The following is a 23,332-nucleotide window of genomic DNA, read 5'->3' on the forward strand; positions in this document are numbered from 1 at the left end:
CAGTGTCAGTAATATTTAGCAACTTGTGGCACTTTTGAGTGGTGAAAATGCATCATAAATATTATAGGCACACAGAGGCCTGCCTCAGGTCTCCTAGTGGGTTCGTGACTAAGGCAAGATTTGAATCCACCTCCCCCTTAGCCAATACTATCTCCTGGACAGGGATCTCTTGGCCATGGTGGTACAGGCATTGGTAACCTCAAGATTGGATTACTGCAACGCGCTCTATGTGGGGCTGCCCTTGAAGCTGCTCCGGAAGCTGGAGCTAGTGCAGAACGCGGCAGCTCGGCTGTTGTCTGGAGCTGCCCCTTTCCAGCATGGAACTCCTCTGCTGAGGGAACTGCACTGGCTGCCTATTCGCTACCAGGCCAGGTTGAAGGTTCTTGTACTTGTGTACAAAGCCCTAAACAACTTGGGACCAGGATACCTGAGAGAGTGCCTTCTCCCCTACCAACTTGCCCAGTCACTGAGGTCATCCGAGGGCCTGCTCCTGGTGGTTCCACATAGATCCATCCTCCAATTGGAATCCACCAGGGAAAGAGCCTTCAGTGTGGTGGCCCCCCTCCTGTGGAATTCCCTGCCTCTGGAAGTCAGGCAGGCAGCAACCTTGTACTCCTTTCAGCACCTCCTGAAAACATCTTTATTCCAAGAAGCCTTTCTTTAATATGCAGCCTTGAATCTCTGTTTCTGCTTCTTTTAAATTGTGTGTTAACTGTTTTATTCTGTTTTTATTTTCATTTTATCTTGTACACCGCTCTGAAATTTTTCAATGGGGAGCGGTATATAAATATTCTAAATAAATAAATAATACAAACAGGGGTAAGCAACCTAGGGCCCTCCAGATGTTTGGACCTGCAACTCCCATCATTTCTCACCACTGACTATGCTGGCTAGGGCTGATGGAAGTTGTAGGCCAAAAGAACCGGAGGGCCACAAGTTGCCCACTCCTGCTTTTCAAGTATATACATATTGATCATTAGAAAAGCCTTTCTTTTGTTCTCTGTTATCCGGTTGCTTTCCTCTTACATATACTTGAAAAGCAACTCATTAGGTGGCACTAGGTATATCAAAAGACAAGCAGACAGGGGTTTGTTTTCCTTGCAGTGTGTTTTTTCAACTTGTGATGGTGCAGTTTGAGACCTTTTGGGATCGCAGGAATTGATGTAAAATCTAGAATGTCCATTTCCCCCTGACACGTATACACGCACTCACACACACGTGTACACAGGCGCCCGCACACGTATACACGCAAGCACCCAAGCCCAGACACACTCACACACCCCTAGGACACTCAGCCAAGCACTACATCCATTCCTCTTCACACTTTCCTTTCGTGAGTCCCGCTGCAAATACCTCTCCCCCTGGCCATTGTAGGGAGGTGTTTTGAACAGGCTTGAGTGACATGACAGGTGATGCGAGCCAATGGGGTGTGGGCTGATGACGTGTAACACCTGGAGGTATATAAGCTATTGTCTTGCCTCAGCCCCGTGTGACCCTGCCTTTGCTACATGAGCGCCAGGTCATCACCCTATTCTCGAGAATAAACGTTTCGTGCCCGACGCCTTGTCTGTGATCTTTCGCGAGTGTTTCGATATTGGACCTTGGTGCACTCGGATTATAATTTATGCAACAGAATGTCTCCATTCGTGGCTGCTTTGTGGGAGTTTGGGATATGCAAGAAGCAAAGACCAAAGAACCAAACCAGCAAACGACGTTCGTTCCCCAGGAGCCCGCTGCCTACCTGCACTTAGCAGCACGTTGCGCGCAGTGGGGTGCCAGGCGACGATGCCCACTCTTTTAGAGTGGCCTTCTAGGATGACTACGGGGTCTGTCAGGGAGAGCGTGAGTCCGTTCTCTGGGATCTGCCAGACCTGCAAAGAATTCAACGGGGGGGACGGGGGACACATGCGTTACTGAGATACTGTCAATTTCCAAATAATGGTCAACTCACATCAAGGTGACATACAGATGAAGAGGTGATCTGTTACGGAATGTCATGCCTCCTGGCTGACTGCTTGAGCAGCTATCTCCCTTTCAACTGCTACATATAGCCCCATTTCAGCCAGAATTATCTAGCAGCAAATAGGCCAGACATGCAATTACGGGCTTGTTCTTCTGTACTAAAGGTCAGCATCCCACTGATGTGTTCTCTGTGAAGCATCTGAATGGGGCGACATAAAGTCAGCTAAACATTGCCAAAAGCAGCCATTTTCAACTTGTGATGGTGTAGTTTGAGACCTGCTGGGCTGTGACAGGAAAAGACATCTAATTTTTGCCCCATGAGGTGAACAGAGAATTCTCTCCTGTCATACACAGAATCGAAACTGGTCTGTTTCTCATCGATCCTCATCCTACACAGGGTCTGCAACCCACCAAACGGACTCTGCTGTGCTCCAAACACCCTGTTTTTGCTTCCTGCCCTAGCTCTGCATTCGTACTGGGGGGTGCCAAACACCTTGCAGGCCATAATACGAAGCAGGTGGGGACAGCTCAGACTGTGTAGGACTGTCATGTGCTGAGTACTCATACTAGGGTTCTCTTTCTTAGCTGACAAGGGTGTGGCTGCAATGCTTGAAGACAGGAGTGCGTAACATTTTGTTCAAATGCAAGATCTCATTTGTTTGTTCGTTTTTATCACCGGTGGGTGCATTTGGTGCTCCAGGATGCAGAAGAGACCAGCAAGGGCAGTGTGCACCCAGGAATGACTAGAGAAAGCCTCAATCCTCCCCCTGTCCACCACCCCAGCATCTATGCATTCCCTTATATTCCCATGAGCCTAGAAGACAAACCCTTCAGTTCCACACACTATTACAAACACACGCTAAGCAGTCTTTTAACCCCAGTATCAGGTTTATGGCAATTTCAAGGAGAGCTAAGCTAGTAAGGAGGTATCTCTTGTGAACCTTCCATATGAGTCATCAGTGGCCAATCATAGCTTCTGAACCAGAGCTGACCTATACTGGGTGGGGTGGGGCGGGTTCAAACGCAGGGGGAAAGCATATTTATCTACCGGCAGAGGGCAGCAAAGTTACGACATGCTTCTGGAGTATCCTACTATTGTCTGCTTCTGGTGGAGGGATATTGCAGGCTCCGGCAAATTCACCTGCAAAACCTGGCATTACCCTCCAGAGATCTGGTCATTAGAGGCAACTCATGTTAACACCCATCTCAATTTCTCTCTCAGCCACTGAAAAGCTTGAGACAACATTCAAAGCTAAGCAGGTCATTTTAGAATAACCCCAAACAGCAGCAGTTCATATAGGTTGAATATGCCAAGTACGAACCACTAAGCAATCACCCTATATTTGGAGCAGAGCCGGGGCGATTCTGGCAACTCAGGCAACTAGAAATTTGACAGCTCCCCCAACTTATTTAAAACATCACCATACTATGACATTAGGGAAGCAATCCTAATTCTGCCACCGAGGGCACTAGCAGCAAGGCCATCGAGTCCAACCCCCTGCTCAACGCAGGAATCCACCCGAAAGCATCCCTGACAGATGGTTGTCCAGCTGCCTCTTGAAGGCCTCTAGTGTGGGAGAGCCCACAACCTTCCTAGGTAAATGGTTCCATTGTCATACTGCTCTAACAGTCAGGACGTTTTTCCTGATGTCCAGCCGGAATCTGGCTTCCTTTAACTTGAGCCCGTTATTCCGTGTCCTGCACTCTGGGAGGATCGAGAAGAGATCCTGGCCCTCCTCTGTATGACAACCTTTCAAGTATTTGAAGAGTGCTATCATGTCTCCCCTCAATCTTCTCTTCTCCAGGCTCAACATGCCCAGTTCTTTCAGTCTCTCTTCATAGGGCTTTGTTTCCAGACCCCTGATCATCCTGGTTATCCTCCTCTGAACACGCTCCAGCTTGTCTGCATCCTTCTTGAATTGTGGAGCCCAGAACTGGACTAAACCAGTTCAATCCCAATCTGATACCTAATTCTTAGTGCAAAGGTTCCTTTAAGTCACCACTGCCAGACCTTCCTATGCTGGAGTAACAGAGCACTGATGTAAAACTTTCTTGCAAGTGAGGAAGCTATAACAAAATGCCACCGGATTAAATGTGAGCACCCACACAGCTCTGAAGCAGGTACAGCCCTTCACATAAAACAAAGTCCATTTCTGCACCAGTCACTATATGAAAAGCACCCCCCACTCTGTGCCATAATCATCACAAGACTGACTACATTAAGGCAGCCATATGGCCTGCAACAGAAGGAGAAACTTCAAGCCTTTAACAGGAACAGAACTGTTTAATTGGATTGGACTGGAACAAGCAAGCGAGAGCGCCCAATACAAAAAGGCTTTTTCCAAGTAATGGGCTGTGTGCGTCCACAAACATTGAAGGAATAGCAGAAGGCTCAGACGTGGGAATAGCAGTGAGAGCTGTCATACGCAGAGGTCACGGCGGGTCTGGAGGTCACATAAAATTCTTTATTGTGTGAGTGCTCAAAGTATGGCCCAGAGAAGCACTTTATTCCCTTGGGAGGCTTAGCCTACGGACCGCTCTAACTGCTGCACTACAGTAAACACTTACTGATTGTAACTCCCTTATCTGTCCCAGGATTCTCTGGCACAAGGCCATGCCTGTACTGGGAAGGACCGCCGACTTCAAAACTATCTGGCTTTGGTGCCAAAAAAAAAAAAAAAGGCCAAATCGTAGGCCAAGCTCCTCCTGCTGTACGACGACACGAATTATCTAGCACTTTGATGGACACAGGGAAGCTCACAAATGTATTCCAGGAGAACAGGCATTGCTGTTCTGCTGACTGGCGAAACGAGACGAATAAACATTGCGTAAGAGGTAAATGCCCATGCAATCATCTGTTCCTCTCCAGGCACATGCACTCAGAACAGATACGCAACCTTGCAACCGAGCGTTCACGTGGTCAACCAAACATCTCTACATTGTGCAAAGTAAGGGAGCTAAATTAGTACCAAGATTTGGTCCTCACATAACTTATCTCCACTAGCTTTGCTTTTTGTAAGATGGAAAGCACCTCTGCCCAACCCTCCAAGTCCTCTGCTCACAGAAAAGTTCCTTGCAAGCAGGGAGTTCAAAATCCAGGTGCCAGGAATTTACATAACCCCAAAGATATTCATTCCAAGCAGCATTACTCTGCCATGGGTTTCTACTGACAGTAGGGATGTCAAGAAAATTTGGGTGTGTGTGTGTGTGTGTGCTGGAGTATGACAGGTTTCCCTAGGTTCAAACTACAGATGACTGATGCTGAAGGCAGGCACTGGCTGGTGCATGCAACCCTTTGGAGATTAGAATCATAGAATAGTAGAGTTGGAAGGGGCCTACAAGGCCTACAAGGCCATCAAGTCCAACCCCCTGCTCAATGCAGGAATTCACCCTGAAGCATCCCTGACAGATGGTTGTCCAGCTGCCTCTTGAAGGCCTCTAGTGTGGGAGAGGCCACAACCTCACCAGGCAACTGATTCCATTGTCGTACTGCTCTAATAGTCAGGAAGTTTTTCCTGATGTCCAGCCGGAATCTGGCTTCCTGTTACTTGAGCCCGTTATTCCGTGTCCTGGACTCTGGGATGATCGAGAAGAGATCCTGGCCCTCCTCTGTGTGACAACCTTTTAAGTATTTGAAGAGTGCTATCATGTCTCCCCTCAATCGTCTCTTCTCCAGGCTAAACCTGCCCAATTGTTTCAGTCTCTCTTCATAGAGAGAGATTGTTTCAGTCTCTCTTCATTAGAGCAACATCAGCCCTAATTACCTTATTAAACAAAGGCTCGAGTTTGCTTCCCACTGAGCCAGCCAGTTTACTCCTTAACAAGGTAATGCATCACATTTCTTCTCTGTGGGATGAAATCAGAGAGGAAGGAAGCAAATTATGGAGGCTGCAACTTGCAGGCAGGAGTTGACCTGGTAAATGCTTTTCATTGGCCAGGCTGGCTGGAAATGATGCAGCCCAACACATCTGGAAGGCACCAGGTTGAGGACGGCCAACAGAGAGAGAGATGAGAGGGTAAAACCAAGAGGCAGCTGTTTGAGTCCAAGACAGCACTTCAATAAAGAGAGCTTCGGCTGTGGGGCGGTATATAAATGTAATTAAATAAATAAATAAATAAATATTTCCCACTCTTTCTTTCCTAAATCAACGTATCGGATGAGTGTTCACAATAAACGGGGAGAAGCACCAACATCTGGCAGAACAGCCTCTAAAAAAAGACAAAGGCAGCCACATGGGGAGAAGCATTCCAACGGTTAATTTTCTACAAAGACAAGTTCCGCAGCAGAAGAGAAGCCGCATCCTCTGATCTTGGAGGCTGGTCCCCAATTCCAACAGTGTAGGAAAAGGGCTGCAGTTAATTCAGTGGCAAGGGGAACGCTCTCTGCACATGTACAGTGCAGGCCTGAGCTATGGTGAGCCCAGCCTCAGAACTCAGCCCTGTTTAAGCATCCACCCCCCCCACCCCGCCTGCCTCAGCTCTGCTTCCTTCATCTCTCTCCTGGCTTTCACATTATCTCAAGAGCATCCATGATGTTTTGTTCCAGAGCCCTGAATTAGTTTACCAGCTCAAGGATACACCTCCGCAATGGGACCCGGTCCTAATGGAAAATAATTCCCAGTCTTGGGGAGAGGTTGTTCTCTTTTCTACTCCAACCGAGCCTCATAAAACGCCTATCCATCACCATGACGTCCGTGAAGCTGTGGGCCATCAAAGACTTGTTTGGAACACCAGCAATCATCAACATCATGTGTCTGCCTGGAACTTCAAGGGCTTGCTGAGCAACCCATGTCCAACAGCATCATAGACATCTTTGCCAATCCAACTCTTGGCTATTTGCAGGGCCGGGACGTCCAAGTAAAGCAGCAGATCACCTTCTTCAAAACTCAGACAGACTGACTCGGGCTGAAATTAATTCCTCCCGTTTGAGGAGGGCCGCTTGGCATCCTCTACAAGACCCTAACACAATCCAACGTTCTTCAGCCGAACAAGACGAAACCTGCAGTACATTACCGTCATTCAAAAGGTTCTGAAGAATCCACATTTTTAAGCAGTTCCTCATTTGCTGGCATGAGAAAACCATTCTTCAAAGTGAGCATCCGGACTAGAAGGCCACATGGCAGCACTTTAGAGCAAGCTTCTCTCTAGAAGTTAAGCGAGAAAGAAGCCAACGGGGTGGACTGCTCACCTCTGCCTTGCAAAAATATATAAAAAAAAGGACTTTGCTTGTTAAAAACCTGCACGTCTCTACTCCAGCCTTCCCCCACGTGGTGCCCTCCAGATGTTTTGGACTTCAATTCCCACCAGCCCCAGCCAGCTTGGTCAATGGTTAGGAATGCTGGGAACTATAGTCCCAAACATCTGGAGGGCACCAGGTTGGGGAAGGCTGACCTACTCTATTTAAAAACACATTGAACACCACACACACACACACCCTGAAAACAAACAGCAGCATAGTCTAGCGAGTGGCCTAGGAACACTGCCAAAGGTAAGCAGGCATGGAGTCGATTAGAAGCCTGGATAAGAGGCTACTGGGAACATCAACAACCAATTGCCACCAGCATATTTAGGGAGGCTTTTTTAAAAAAAAAATTAAAAAAAATGCTTTGCCCTGGCAGTAAAATGAACAAAGCGGAGAGACCTGGAGAATGTCTCAGGATAAGGAATTCTTTAGGGCGGGTGCCACAACCAAGAAAGCCCCGTACCGTCAAGAGTGCTCACTTCCAGGGATAAGAGGGAAGTTGAAGGAATCCGTCTGAGGTTGGGGAGTGGGAGAGCTCCCTGAGCCTTTGTCAGCTTGGTCCCCCGGACTTTGGCTCATTTCCCCACAGTTTGGCCCAACTCAGGCCAGTTTGTGGATTTCAGGGATGGCTACTTAGTCCCCCACACTGGCAAAAAAAAATCGAAAAGGTTCCCGGATTTCCGGAAGAATGCCACAGTTTGGCTCGCAAATGCAAGATGAGCCGAGAACAGCATGGAAGTCTGGCGAATCCGGATTTGCCAGCGATGGACATCCTACACGATGGAGCAGAGCCTTACCCACTGACTGCATGCAGCTGTGCTTGTTTCACAGGCAGTTTTGAGTTGTTGTTTAAAACTCTGAAAAGCAGCTCAAAGGTGGCATTCGAGAGCAGCGGGAGGGGGGGGCTGCTTCAACCTTTCTCTGTGCTGTTTTTCGGCTCAAGGTGCCCTTCCCAAGCTGCATTACTTCCTATGGGGTCCACAGGTTCCCCCCATGACACTCTAGCATTTTTAACCACAGCCTTTAAGGGCTGCTTCCCAGTGAAAAGCATGTCAGGGAATGAAACTCACAGCTTTTTGCAATGTATAGTTTAGACCAGAGAGATTAGAAAAGGACATGTAATAAATGCGCTAGGTTTGAAACGGGGTCTTGCCACTCTCCACACACACACACAGCTTGATGAGCCTGGCAAACCACTTAACATACACCCAAATCAGCAAGTTGTGCATCTGTCTCCCCACCCAAACCTAACAGCTTCACGTGTGCTGTCCACTTTTTACAAAAAATCTTAAAATTCATTTAAACCAGCCTTCCTCAACCTGGGGCGCTCCAGATGTGTTGGACTGCATCTCCCAGAATGCCCCAGCCAGCTGGCTGGGGCATTCTGGGAGTTGTAGTCCAACACATCTGGAGCGCCCCAGTTTGAGGAAGGCTGATTTAAACCTTCATTCAGCATCTTAACTTGGTTAAGAATAATTTAGCCAAAATAAGAATTATTTGGTTAAAAAAAAAAATCAACCTTTTTTAATGTAAACAAAAAAGGCTCCTAGAAGGGGTGGGGAGAAGTGAAATCCTCTGCACTGCCTATTTCTGCTGCCAACCAGAAGAACTGGTTTCGCATGGGGTCAATCATTTATTTATTTATTTATTTCATTTCTATACCGCCCAATAGCCGAAGTTCTCTGGGCGGTTCACAAAAATTAAAACCATGAAGAGTATAATAAAACAACCAACAATTTTAAAACACAAATCCAAAATACAATATAAAAAGCACGATGGGGAAAAGCACGATCATATGGGGGGGGGGGCATAAATGTGTAGAAAATAAGGCAGCTGCACTTTCCTATCTCGTCGCTCAGGTTACGCAGCCTCGATGACTCTACACCTGTGGTCAGTAACTGGTTTTACTGGAGGCCACCCTGAGCCAGTGGTCGACCCAGTTCTTTCCAAAGTGAGCAAACCACAAGTCCCAGGGCCACGGCCACCACTACCTCCCACATTTCCTCTTTCTCTGAACTGGCAAACAAGGGTGTGTGTGTGTGCGTGCGCTCACACGCACACGTGATCCCCATCTGGGGGCCAGACATGGAGCTGCCAGTTAGAGATTCCTACTTTAGACACTTTTTCCTAAACTCATTAGAACATCCGTCATCGCTACCATTGCACTGTGATTCAGCTCTGCGGATCTTCGTTCAAAAGGCCCCCACACTCCAAGGCCACGCAAGTTTCTCCATGCAGCTTGGATTAAAGGCAAAGGCATCTCTCTGTCAAGAAGCTCAAGTTAAGCTCTGCCAAACCTCCTGGTGTTTATGCTTCAGACGGCATTCATTCCATTTCACGTGCCTGCTGAATTATGGTTTCTTACAGAACATTCCAGCATCCTTTAGCACACCAGTTTAGTGGTGGCCTCTGAAAACCCAAATGGTTTCTTCTTCTTTTTTTTATAAAGTGGGAATGCAGTACATTTCGTTAACATTTTCATGTCTTCCCAAGACTGGGATAGGATAAGGCCCCCATGGGACAGAAAAGAAATCTAAAAGTCACTGATGCAACACACAAGAATGAACTTATTTGACTTGATATAAAACTGAAATTGCAAATTATTATTATTATTATTATTATTATTATTATTATTATTATTATTTATATAGCACCAACAATGTACTTGGTGCTGTACAAAATATACAAATAAAACAGCGATACCCTGCCTAGAGGCTTAACATTCTAAAATCACATTAAAACATATGAAGGGGGGAAGGGGTTCACAAAGCAGAAATAAGAGAATAATCATAGTAATAAGAACAGTAAATCAAGCTAAAATACCAAAAGCTATTGAAAACAAGTGAATTTTCAAACGCGTTTTAAAATCTACAATGGAACTCGTGGTACGTAGTTGCTCTGGAAGTATATAAAAGTACCTCATTAAAAAGTGTTTTTAATTATCCTTCCGCTTGCAGCCTCAATGACTGTAACCTCCCAACTTGGAGGCTTCCGATTGTCCAATGCAGGGTGGAAGGAATGGTGGAGGCAGTCTTTGCCTCCTTGTCCTCCCGCCCGGCATTTTTTGCTAGACAGGCTTTTTTGCCCATCTAGCAATGGTGCTTTGGAATGAGAGGTAAGGAGGCTGGCAGAGACTCAGGATAACTCGTTTCCTGGCCTCTTCAGATCCCCTCGCCTTCCGAGGTTATGTTTCTCAAACTTGGATGGGGGACTACGAACAATCCTATGCCCCTCAGATGCTGTGAACCGCCCAGAGAGCTTCGGCTATTGGGCGGTATAGAAATGCAATAAATAATAAATAAATAAATAAATAAATAAGGGCCATAGGACTGCACCCTTAGGGACAATTTCCTCTATTATATTTTTTTAGGTACATACAGGACTCAAATTTGGCCCACCAATCAAGGTCATCTGTCATTAATCAACTCACACTGTCACAGTGAAAAATGCAAGCCATGAACCAAGAACATTGAAGGAGTAACACTGAAAAGCCTTCTGAAGTTGGCTGGTAGTCTTGGTCACTTTGATGGTGCAGGAAACAAGCATTAAGTAAGCTATGTTCTTCAATAGCCTGAAGTCATCCAAGAATGTAAGCCACTTAGAGCCCAGACATTACTACTAACATGGGATATGTGTCCTGATTCAACAGGTGATGCAAAGAATGCCTTTTAAGTTGGAATGTGTTAATTCTGTGAGTTAAGGTAAGAAAGGCATTTAAAAATGAAAATGCACCTTGTCAGCACGGCTTTCATTCAATTTATAGACAAAAGAAATAAAGAAGCATATTTAGAGTCTGTTGTGAAGTCAAACTTTCTGTCCAATGTAAGAGTTACTCACTCCAGCATGCTGTAATAACCCAAGCTGTATTTTCCATCTTTCAGTGTACTATAATTTGGCACATTTTTAAAAATTTCATTTCAAGGCAGAAAAAGTACTTCTAGCTGCCACTTAAAAGTTCTCTACAGCAAGGCTTACTGCTTCCCTTAAGCTGAAAGCAAGGAACAACTTTTTGGAGATGCTTAATGTATCAGCTCACCATAACAGTGCAGTCTTCCGAGCCACTGGCGATGACATGATCATTATGAGGACACCAATCGATGTCGAGCACTGGTCCTGTATGGCCACATACCGTGGGGTAGGATTTGTCGATTCTACCTGTCTGAAGAGGCAGAGAAGAAAGCGCTGTAATGTACAGGACGAAGACAGAACTGTACAACACACACACAAAATACAAAGTGTACGATGACTGCAATGCGTTAACGAAGGCAAAGTCATTTTGCTCATATTCACGTTGATAAGGTGGCTGGCTCATTAAGCTGATTACTTACAACCTTGAATGGCAGCAACACGCCTCAGTTCTGGCAAAACTTTTCCCATGGTGTTGTGGCTCTTACAGCTACGTTATTTCATAGGAAACTGCCTATCTGATTGCTTATCCATCCAGACCGGTATTGTCTAGTCAGACTGGGGGCAGCCTTCCAGCATCTCAGTCAGAGACATGTATTTCACATTACCTGCTACTGCAGCCTTTTAGCTGAAGATGGTGACTGAGGCTTGAACCTGGGAATTCCTGCATGCAGAATAGCAGGTGCTCCTTCACTGAGCGAAGGTGGCCCTGCAAAATTTTCAGAAGCCTGCCCAGGTGTGATGCTAGAAATACCTTTAACTAGAGTTTCCCCAAAGGTAATTAATTTCTAGTTCACCGTGCTTATGCAGTTACACCGCATGCAATGAACTGTAAGCACACCCCTCACATCTGTCTTTTCCAGACACAAACATCTATCTATGACTGGGTTTCCAGAGCTACAATTTGCTCCTTCTGCTGCTTGAAGCCTGGGTCATGCATTCTATTATTACACTGCTAATTCCTGAGAGGTTGGTTTTTCCAAATCAAAGTTCACTGTACATCAGGTTTTAGAAACAGGGATAGCCATTAGCTCTTGCAGACCGACTGACCTTAGACCTGCTTGTCAAAATTGGGGGAGAGAGGGAGAGAGGCAAGTCCTAAAGGACTATGAGATGCAGCAACAACAGGACACGGAAGTTTAATAGACAGACGTCTTTTCCTCGTAGCTGGGAAACATGTAGCAGCAGCCACTTAGAGGCCTATCATGTGGCAGCTGCAAGCAGATGGAGAGGTGGTTACCTACAACCTCTGACCTCAGAATAAGCCCACAAGGATGGACAGCTAGTCCAGCACCAGCCTTCCAGGGTATCTCACTGGACAGGCAGCTCCACCCTTGATTCTCTCTTAGGTTTAGGCTGCATGGCGGGAACAAACTGACTCTAGAAGGCACAAACACGAATCTGAACCCAGACTGTTAGCCCAATTAAGTGACGTTTATTAAAATAAAGATTAAAAACAGGATAGTGACAGATAGCACCATAAAATGAGGTAACAAAACCTAAAGACAAGGTGCTGGTCCACCTTCGATCTGAGCTACGTTAGCTACCAGAGCCAACAGGCCAACTTCAGGGTCCCTTTTGCAACCAACGAAGATGGGAAAAGAGCAAAACCAAAGGGCAAGAGACAAAAGATTTAGGGGCCTTGATGTGATAGTCTGTGGGGTGCAGATTGAGGAAGAGGACTTCACACCATTATGCCTGTCAGACTGCATATAACTCACCTAAGATAGGAGCACATCTTTAAGGGAGGGGGATAGAGTACATTCTACCTATGCCAGAAGTAAAATGTAATGTCCTCAAGCAATGAATGCATGGGTGGGTGGGTGTGGGTGTGTGTTACCATCACACCTAAAGTTTAAATCTAAACAGTTTAAAATGAACATAATGTGTTCATGAAAAAAACCAACCAACCGCTAAAATGAACACACCTGACCATTTTTAAAAGCAGCTCAAAGAAATATCCTAAGAGTTGAGTCCCAATGGATCAGCTGTCTTCGGAGTGCCAACATTGGGCAATCCAAGATATGCCTTAATATGTCAATCAGCATTTGACTGGGAAGAAAAAAATTAGCTGGTACATACTTATTAAACTTGCAAATATCTCCCATCCGTATGATCAAGATAAAGGCTGAATTCCAAGTTTGCAAACAAACAGCCGAGTGTTAAATCTCGCTCAACAGTTTGTGTGAAATGACTGGAATATATTATGTTGTATTTTGGGGACTGGTAATTTTTGTGAACTACCTAGAGAGCTTTTGGCTACTGGGCGGTATAGAAATGAAATATATGTTTAAGTTACCTAAAATGGCAATTCATTAGCAAAGAAAAAGGCCTGCAATTATCTCTCTCTTGGTATCATTACCTCACTACCCTTTTGTACTGGAAAAGAAAAATCAAAGATAACCACCTGGGCTCTTGCAGTAATTGTCTCTCAGGTTGGGATGCACCCAAGAGAGTGTGTGCCCTATTTACATATAATGACTACTTGCTGCGAGCTTGGTAGTTGGTAAACAACCTCAGAATTAAAATGAAGTTTTGCCTGCTTCATTATCATCACCAATCTCAGACTGGCAGAAGCTGTTCCTGAACCCTTTCCTTTCGTCACTGACCAAATTAAAACCTTCACAAGCTAATCAGAACAGAATGACAGATATAAAGAATAGAAGCCAGCTACCAAGTTACCCATCACAAATGCTTTCAACAGTGAGTCAGTAGCACCAGAGTAAAATGTCACCCTGCAGTGAATGCAATTGGGACTTGTGTGTGCAAGGAAGCGTCCTCACAACCACCCTTCACCATGTGCCCTTTTAGAACCTTTTGAGACCATGTGAAATCAACTCCTGGTCTGTTGTCCAGTTTAGACATCATTTCCCAGAGTGCAACAGACCAATATCACACACACATCGGCTTGCATGCCCCTTGCTCTGTCCATGCAAAAACCCTCTTCCTTTTCTTGGTTAGTGTGACGTCTAAAGCAAACCACTGCTAACCACAGCTTTCTCTCAAATCAGAGACTGAAACCAGGGTTAGATCAGGCTTTAAATGCTTTGTGAGCAAACTATGGTTACAAGTTGCTCAAGCATCATAGACACCATAGTTTTATCACTTTAACATTTTAACTGGTTTTTTTTAAAAAAAATATTGCTGTAGGCTACCTTGGGAGTAGGCTTCTGCCCTGAAAGGAAGCCAAGAAATGATATCAATAAATAAAACCATGTTTATCACTAGAGGGAAGAGAGGAAGAGCTACATTGCTCCTTATTTAAACGGAAGGATGCCGCACACTCCCTTCGGCCAAGACTATTGCACTACAACAGGGTGGGCAACTGGTGGCCCTCCAGATGTTTTGGCCTACAGCTCCCATCAGCTACGCCTTAGCTGGTCGGGGTTGTAGGCCAAAACATCTGGAGAGCCACAACGTGCCCACCCCTTGGTCTATAATGTGGACTTTCGCTAAAGTAGCCATCCTCAACCTGGTGCCAGCATGAAGAAGGATCAGGACTGCTGGGGGGAGAACGGCAAAACATCTGGAGGGCACCAAGTTGGGGACAGCTATTCTAAAGAAAAGAACAGGAAGATTCTATGTGGCCAAGTGCACAGGATGGGGGCAGAAAAGATCCGAAATTCTAATCCTGGCTCTGCTGCTCACTGTGACTAATATGACGCAGCAAGATGGCACTAGCATCCTGGCAAAGTGGTAAAGCTTTTGGTTGGTTGGTTTTTTTTAACATACAGAGTAGAACCTATAAACCACATTAAATATACATATTAAATACCTCAAAGTGGCCTGGGCACTTTAATGCAATCAATGTAGAGGTCAATAAACAGTGAAAATGAAAAAAAAATCAACATCTGTAAGAACAGCTACTAAGAGTTTGATGTACTGAATATTATATTTAAAACTATCCTTAACTGCAAGGCCATGATTATATACTGGAATCAGGCAATGGCACAAAATCTGAACATAAGAGAATAGTTGTAGCTCAGATGAAGTGTTGCTGCATAACTAAAATGAACTTCGTAGACGCCCTGAGGCAGCACTCAATCCCCTTGTTAAAAATCCATTATCATTTAGGGATGAACAATGAACACCGAAATAAACAAGGAAATTGCAACAAGATGTAGATTTATGACAAACGCGCACGCGCACACACGCACACACAAGTTGGTCCAGGTAGGTGAATTGTAAAAGGTGACTAGAGTAAGCTTTTTATATACACTATTCCAGTCAGGGGGATTGAAGTTTCCCAAATAAGGCAACAATGCGGTCATACAGGCCAAAATAGATTTCGGTAGTCCTGATGCGATGGACTACAGAAACTGATGCCCTTTTCTACTATGACTGACCCTGTCTCTCTGCTAGGAAGAGGCAGTTGATTACAATAAAGCAATTCTTGGATTAATTTAGCTCAGAAAACCACTTCCTCGTGAATGTTTGCTATCCTCAGCTGAAAATAAGGAAGCGGCATCAACTTCCACATTCCGCTATGTGCATCTTTAGGAGGAGGGAAACCAGATCACAAAGAAGAGGTTTGAAATGCAAACTAAGCTCTGTCTTTCCGACAAGTCCTGCTTCTCCTCGAGGGCACGACATCTTCCACCCACAAGGCTCAAATTCCCCCACCCACCCACTGCTTATCATTCAACAAGAACTGCTGCATCTACAGAGCACCCACATCTTCCAACACCAGATGGTATATACCCCAGGCGCTGGGCTTAAATGAAGACTGCACTGCCGATTCAGACCATGACAAATGGCCATTAGTCATCTAGCAAACTGGCCTGGCTCTCTGTGACTAACTCTGGTTAAGATAAGGAAATAAGTGCTATTCCCCAAAGGAGAAATATATCATAGCAGCAGCAGCACCAAAAGATTGCTAAAACCTGTGCCATACTTAAGTTGTACTGGAGACACAAAGCCTGCATCTTTCATCAGAAGTCACAGAATACGCCCGATAATGGGAAAGGTAGCAGAGATCAAGTTCTATCAGAGCAAATAGCTGGAATGTGAACAGCTATTGACCAAGAAGGTGGTCAAAGCAGGTCTTACTTACACTGTAGGCATGTTACCTCGCAAGGCTGGTGGCTGGCAGGTTAAGGAGGAAATGTTGAGAGAGAGAGAGAGAGAGAGAGACAGAGAGAAAGGTGTGAGTGTGAGGGAAGGAGGAGTGTGTGTATTTATGTATGTATAAAATGGTGTGTTTTATATCAATTTCCATGGTAATGGAGGAATAGAGTAGCAAAAATGAATTAATAGCAAAGGTGGTGTTGCTCAGAGCAGGGCCATGACACAGTGGCCCCGTTCACACAACCACAGGGGCCACTGTGTCAAATCACAACGGTTTGTTAACCACGCTGCATGTGCCGTTTTGTGTACCAGCTGATTTGCATAATTACCTTTGCCAGGCACAGCTTTTCACATTGCCCAGACTCAGTGAGTGGGCTTGTTGGAGTGCTTAATGGGATGGTTAACGAACTTCCCAGAACACAGGCACGGTTGTAGGGTTGTGGGGTGGTTTGTCAACCACCCAACAAGGCACCCCAGCCTGGTTGAGGTAACAAGAGAAGACGTGGCGGCAGAGCTTTGGATCGGCGACCCGGCATTAACTATAACCTGCGCTCCAAGGTTCTTTGGAAAGCAACAAGGAGCATTAACAGGACTGTGCCGCTTGCAAGGTTTGTATCTCTTCCCACCGGGAGACCAGAAATGCAGCAGCTGGATGACTTCATTGCTTCATGCCATGTGCTTACAGCTGGAGAGAGATAAGTGGCGGGTACAAGCACAAAAGGCTCTGTAATGGTAGAAGTTTCCATGGAATATCTGCCCTGGAAAATCTGTGGCCGTGCACAGAAACCCACCGCAAAATTAGAGCTGTGACTATAGGATACAGACAGAGCAAAACTAACAGCCAACTGCTAGCCAGAGTAAGAAATCTAGTACTTGGCACAGCCACTGTGTCCTGATTTTTTTTTTTTTGGAGGGTGGGGGTGGATGCCAAAATCTAACTTAAGAGTAGTTAGCCTGTATCTCTTACTAGTCTGAGACATCCTCTTGCTCACAAGCTTATTTATTTCATTTATAACATTTATATACCACTACATATCTAAAATAGGTTTATCTCAAAATCCCTTCTAAATTCCAGTTTAGCCAGTTTCTGGCTCTGAAGCTAGTTTCTGATCGTCCTTGTGTAGCTGTAGGTTGTAATGTCATTCCTTTCCTGACAGGGACTCTCTGATGATCTAGGCGTAGGGATTGCAAGCGCTTGGTTGGCATACAAGATTTCCCCCCCCCCTTTTGGCGAACCACTCCCTCACTCTCCAACTAGCCTTCCTCCTTGCCCGCACCCCGTTCTCAAACACACAGGCAACCTTCCCCTCTCACCCACACAGCAATTGCAATTGGGCTCCTCCCAGCCTGCTGGGGAGAGTGCAGTTTACATGGGGGAGAAGAGTGCACAGGAAGGGTCATTCCCACGTGCCTCTTCCCATCATCATCCTGCTCTCCCCTGGCCCAGCCTTGCAGGAGGGACCTGGGGGCAGCTGCAGTCAAGGCCATCAAAGGTGGCCAACGGACCACCCACCTGTACTCCACTAGTACAGAGGTACTGAGAACTGGGGGAGAGGCCAAATTTGCTTCCCAGCCAAATTTTGATTTATTCTTATCTATTTTTTATAAATCTCAGTCGGAAGATCACAAAAACAGAAGATGTTAATCATTTCTGTTAAATTAACTCTGCATCACAACATTGGCTACCTAGCAGCTCCTAGGACTTAGCTTTTCAAGGCTTCAGCTTCACACCAAATTCCCCACGAATGCAAGAGGGACTGAACCAGAAAAGTGATGTTCTGGTGATAATTCCAGGTCGGTAGGTTTCCCGTTGACTGGCTCAGGGCCTACCCAATTAATCACAGCCTCACTCCATGCCAAAGTGTCCACAGATTGGCAGAAACAGTTCCTCTTTTTCCTCTCCTAAGACCTAGCGCTCTGCAGTAACCCAACACGCACAGTTGCTTCCACACTGCTCTCAATACAGACATGACATATTTGGCCAATGGAGTTTCGACTGTCAGGAGAGAGCGAAAGAGCCAGTTTCCAATTCTGGTCCCTTCCCAGAAAAACAAATACTGCACTTTCCAAAAACGAGGGACATTTTTGCTCCCAAGCGTCAAATTTCCATGCAATGTTTCAAGCTAAAACCAACATTTTCATAGGCAAGGTTTATGAGCGGAAGTGCTGACAGCCCCTCAAAAGCAGAGAAGTGAGTAAAATACTGCTGTTAAAACCCCACCTAAACCATGGGAAGAACGTCAAGAGATTCGCTGTCAAGGCTGCTTGCAGACACATGCGTACAGCAAAGCCCAAACAGGGATCTTCCTAAGGAATTAGGAGAGATTTAAGGGAAGAGTCTGAGGCTTCTCGCAGACTATACTGATGCAACTGCAGAAATTTCCCTGACACTTATTTATTTATTTATTTATTTATTACATTTCTACACCGCCCAATAGCCGGAGCTCTCTGGGCAGTTCACAAAAATTAAAAACATTCAAGGTATAAAACAACAGTATAAAACCATATTATATAATACAATATAAAAGCTCAACCAGATAAAAACAGCAGCAATGCAAAATTACAAATTTAAAACACCAGTTAAAATTTATTTATAGACTGTTAAAATGCTGGGAGAATAAAAAGGTCTTCACCTGGCGTCTAAAAGCATATAATGTAGGTGCCAAGTGAACCTCCTTAGGAAGCTCATTCCACAGCCGAGGTGCCATAGCAGAGAAGGCCCTCCTCCTGGTAGCCACCTGCCTCACTTCCTTTGGCAGGGGCTCGCGGAGAAGGACCCCTGAGGATGACCTTAAGGTCCGGGCAGGTACATATGGGAGGAGGCGTTCCTTCAGATAACCTGGCCCCAAGCCGTTTGGGGCTTAGAATGACAATACCAGCACTTTGAATCGGGACCGGACCTGGACTGGCAGCCAATGAAGCTGGAAAAGGACTGGCGTGATGTGGTCTCGTCGACCAGTCCCTGCTAGTAACCGTGCTGCCCTGTTTTGTACCAGTTGAAGTTTCCGGACCGTTTTCAAAGGCAGCCCCACGTAATATGGCAATCTGTCAGTTGAGCGGCAAGACATAACAGCTTTTCTGATCCAGGAACCCTCCAGATGTGTTGGACTGCAACTCCCATCATTCCCAGCCAGCACGGCCATACTGGCTGAGGATGATGGCAGTGGCTGTTCAACCCATCTGGAGGGCATGTGGTTGGAGAAGGTTGCTTTAGAAACTTTATAGCAGTTTGTGCAGAAGGCATGCTTGAAGGATGGGAAAAAGCTACTCTGATATTCACCCCTGTAGCATGCAATAGCTTGCATACACTTCCTAATTTGAATGCTAGCTGGTCCTTCTGAAAGGGGGCAATATAAACCACAACAGGAGAGAATCCTAATTATACTTTATGCAAGAGAGGAAGCATTTGGCCAAAGCCACAAGCAGCAAAGCATGCCCTGTGTTCTTTACAGAACAACAAATGTTGCCTTAAAGAAGAACCAAGCATGAATATGCATTTTCTTTCCATTTGACGGAAAATGCTTTGGACAGCAATGATAAGGACATCCTGAAATCCCTCGCAGCTAGTGAATATTGGAGTTTTCATTTTCAATATGCCTCTAACCGATTCCTGCAGCACTGCCCAAGGGGAGTCCAAAATGAGTGCAGTCACATGCATGCTCGAAAACAGTTTTCCCCAACCTGGCACCCCATGGACACTTTGGACTGCAAGTGCCATCAATTCTAGCCAGCATGGCTGATGGGAGTGGTAGTCCAATGCATCTGGTAGGCTGGGGAAGTTGCCTCTAAAAGGACTTGGGATCCCTGCATGAAAGTCTGCGTGGCTAAAAGGAAAAACACTAGGAACTTTCCAGTTTTATTCACAACATCTGGCTGAACAGGAAAAGCAGTTTAAGCCTCTAATTCAAGCTTCCAAATATTCCCAAGGGCCTTAAACAGTACCCCAAGCCCAGCCCAGCCCAAGTTCCATTTTGTTCATGCAAGATCATGGTCAACATTAAGATTCTGAAGAACCTCTACCCTACAGAAAGCCCAGAGCACCCACGACCCCCACCACATGCCTTGATTCCAGAAGGACTTGGCAAACCTTCACTCTGCTATGGGGAAGAGAGGGAGGCATAGAAAAAACAGGGGAGCCCTCCTATGCCCACAGTTCTACTCACTGTGGTACTTTTGGTGGTACTCACTGTAAGTGACTGTAAGTCTCCACAAATACTTTGTTCCTGTGGAATTCTGACTCTTAGGGGGGTGAGGAGGGGGAGTTCTCAGCACTGCTGCAATTTTGGGGTTCAGGGGAGGGGGACTTCTAAAAATATTGTTCAGTGCAATAAAAGAAAAAATTAAAATGCAAAGCAATTTACTAATCTGAGATTTCTGCCATCCGAGGCGCTCCCTCCCTCCCTCCCTCCCTGCCAAGAATCAAGCAGAGATGCTTTTGCAGCACTGGTTTTTCCACTGTGTTTTTTTTTTAATTCCATACATAGTATACTTCAGCCAGTGCTGCCAAGAGATTTGGCATGGGATGCCTCCGAAGATAACCAGAGGAGAATTATTTAAACCTCCCAGTCGCTCGCAGACACAAGAAACCAAGAGAGCGTCAGCTGGCACAGGCATGGCTGATGCAATCCAGGGAGCAAAGAGTTAAGCGTCCTTTTCCACTTGACTCAAAGCCGGCATCTCCCTTTTTACAGCAGAGCGCCTATCCCACCATTCTCCAGGCTCAAAGTGGCCAATCAAAGCGAAGGGTGGAAATTATTCAGGACGGCTCCCAACCCAAAGAGCTGTAATGGCCATATATGGTAAAAACCACTGTAGGAGCCCTGCAGTGAGGGCTGCTGTTAGACGTCTCAGTGAAAATGCTGCAGCAGCCGCTGTGGAAGCAGGGATGAAGGGACAGGGACACACGGGGACACACACACACACAAAGCAGCTCATATAAATAATAATAAATGGGCATGTAGAAGGTGGTAAATAGGCCTCCATCTGCCAAGGCCACCAGGTATACTACATGGGCTTCCATGCAGGGTTGTGCTGATTATTACGGTTTTTGATACAAGGGATAGGATCCGTTAAAAACATTCATGGACAGAAAACGAAAGAGCCAAGCTGTACGAACGGAGGCGGTCAAGATGTCTGGCCGGCCATTGCTCCTGCACCTGATGTATCTTGCTCCCGGCTCTCTCCGGGTTCAAAACAAGAGGCATTACAGAAGCCTTCGCAGCAGCAGCCTATTTCAAGACAGGTGCTGTGCAAAGACGTTTCCAAAAAATCCATTGTATTTATTTGGCCCTGACAGCTCCTTTCAACCTCAAGAGCTGTTTTAGGCAGCTACGCGCAGAGCCACTGAAATGTGCCACATCTGCTTGAGGTAGCCACCGCCAACTAAAGCAAGAAGAGATTCCTGGCAAAGACCACTGGGGCTTCAGCATAAAGCGCCCATGATTTAAGATGACCCACACCAAAGGAAGTGAGCCTGCTAGGCTGGGATCTGAACTGGTCAATTTGGAAAGACTAGGACTACGTGAAATCCTTTTTGTCTTTCCTGAGGATCCACAGTTGCACAACGTGGTCTGTTGTGGCAGGAGGTGAAGCTTCTAGCACTGCTTGACCTTTTTGCTTAGCACGTACTACAAATCACTACTACAACCAACACGGTGCTGGATCAGGGCTAGAGAGATACCATCTTGAAAGGCTTTTGGTATAAAATACTCAAGTTATCTAACCCATAACCTCAATGTTCATCACACTGCCCATGCACAAGAGGCAGACATCACATGAATGGGGGGGGGGGAACGACTCCGGTTTGTGGAAGCACAAAACACAGTTCACAGACTTACAAGAAACAAAGCTTCAAAATTAATTAAGTCAGCGCCTTTGGCTTCCTCTTCCCTTACAATAAGATTATAATTCATTTCTGTCCTGCTTCTGAATTCTGATTCCGCACAAAAAGCATACGTGAGAAGCAGGTCTGCTAATTGCGCAGACAGATAAGGCAATGCATGCACATTCTGTTCACACAAATAGCTGAACTTGCGTAAGACAGGGGCATGGCCTGCCACCCTGATTCCATTTCTCCACACACGTGTTTCCCATACACAGATGGTTGCATGAACAAGACTATTCTCAGTTGTCTGAAGGAAAGGGAAATAATACAGGCAACCCACTGCCCTGCAGGTGTCTTGGACTACAACTCCCATAAGGCCAACCAGCATGGCCAATGGTCAGGGATTATGGGAGCTGTAGTTTAGGACAATGCAGAAAGATAACACAACCTCAAATTCAACAAGAGAAGGATGAGAGCTGCCCACTTAGAAAACCAAGAGATCTCTCTTTCAAAAACGTCTGGAGGCGTTTACTGTTTTCCTGCAATCAGAATCCAGGCTGACGGTAGTTAGATACAAAATGAATGTCAAGAATGGCTCAGTGAAAGAGAACCTGCTTTGCATGCAGAAGGTCACAGGTTTGATCCCCAACATCTCCTGGTACAGCTGGAAAAACTGCCTGAAAGCCTGGGAAGCTGCTGCTGCCAGTCAGTGTCGACAATACTGTGGTAGATGGACCAATGGCCTGGCTCAGTTTAGGGCTGATTCCTATGTTCCTTCTTAATGGAAGGCCAACGCAACAGAATTCAAGTAGTCAAATGACCCAAGTTTCTACTTACTGGATTAAAAAAAAAAATCTGTAGGAACGAAAACAACATTGGAATTGGACAGAGTAATGCCAAAGGACAATGTTAAACTATGATTTGGAAAACACGCTTACCTTGTGTAATGGCAGAACCAGGAATGCACCACCACCACTTGCCTCTATTATTAGTGCAACAAATTTGGGATTGACCGCACAAAAAGAACTATCCCAGGTAACACGGGAAACTCTAATGTCATCGTAGCACTGGTCGTTTTTCACCGCCTGACCAAAGACGTGCCGGAACTTGCTCTGTCGTACTACTCGTCTCATTGTTTCTGCAGGAGAAGAGAATAGGAAATTCAGGACACCAGCACGGCTCACTGTTCCACAGGTCCCCCTACTTACACAGCCCGGAGAACTCGTCTTTTGCTACAGTGCCAAGAGAAAATCTATTTTTACCAATGTGTTTCTAAATGCCTAATGTTGGGCCCTTTGCAGTTGGAAGAATGCTAGTAACAAATCCAAAAC

General features: G+C 45.8%; 1 protein-coding gene across 2 annotated transcripts in view; it reads right to left on the reverse strand.

Moving 5' to 3' along the window:
- CORO1C (coronin 1C) overlaps positions 1 to 23,332 on the reverse strand; it is a 61,710-nt gene that overhangs the window by 12,093 nt on the left and 26,285 nt on the right. For both annotated transcript variants that reach the window (XM_063143811.1, XM_063143812.1), the window contains exons 2-4: positions 22,940 to 23,139; positions 11,241 to 11,363; positions 1,742 to 1,871 (exon numbers count right to left, since the gene is read on the reverse strand). In XM_063143811.1, the coding sequence (XP_062999881.1) occupies positions 1,742 to 1,871; positions 11,241 to 11,363; positions 22,940 to 23,139 (453 nt within the window). The remainder of the gene's footprint in view (positions 1 to 1,741; positions 1,872 to 11,240; positions 11,364 to 22,939; positions 23,140 to 23,332) is intronic.

Source organism: Elgaria multicarinata, chromosome 18, assembly GCF_023053635.1.
Source record: "Elgaria multicarinata webbii isolate HBS135686 ecotype San Diego chromosome 18, rElgMul1.1.pri, whole genome shotgun sequence".
In the NCBI taxonomy this organism is placed as follows: domain Eukaryota; kingdom Metazoa; phylum Chordata; class Lepidosauria; order Squamata; family Anguidae; genus Elgaria; species Elgaria multicarinata.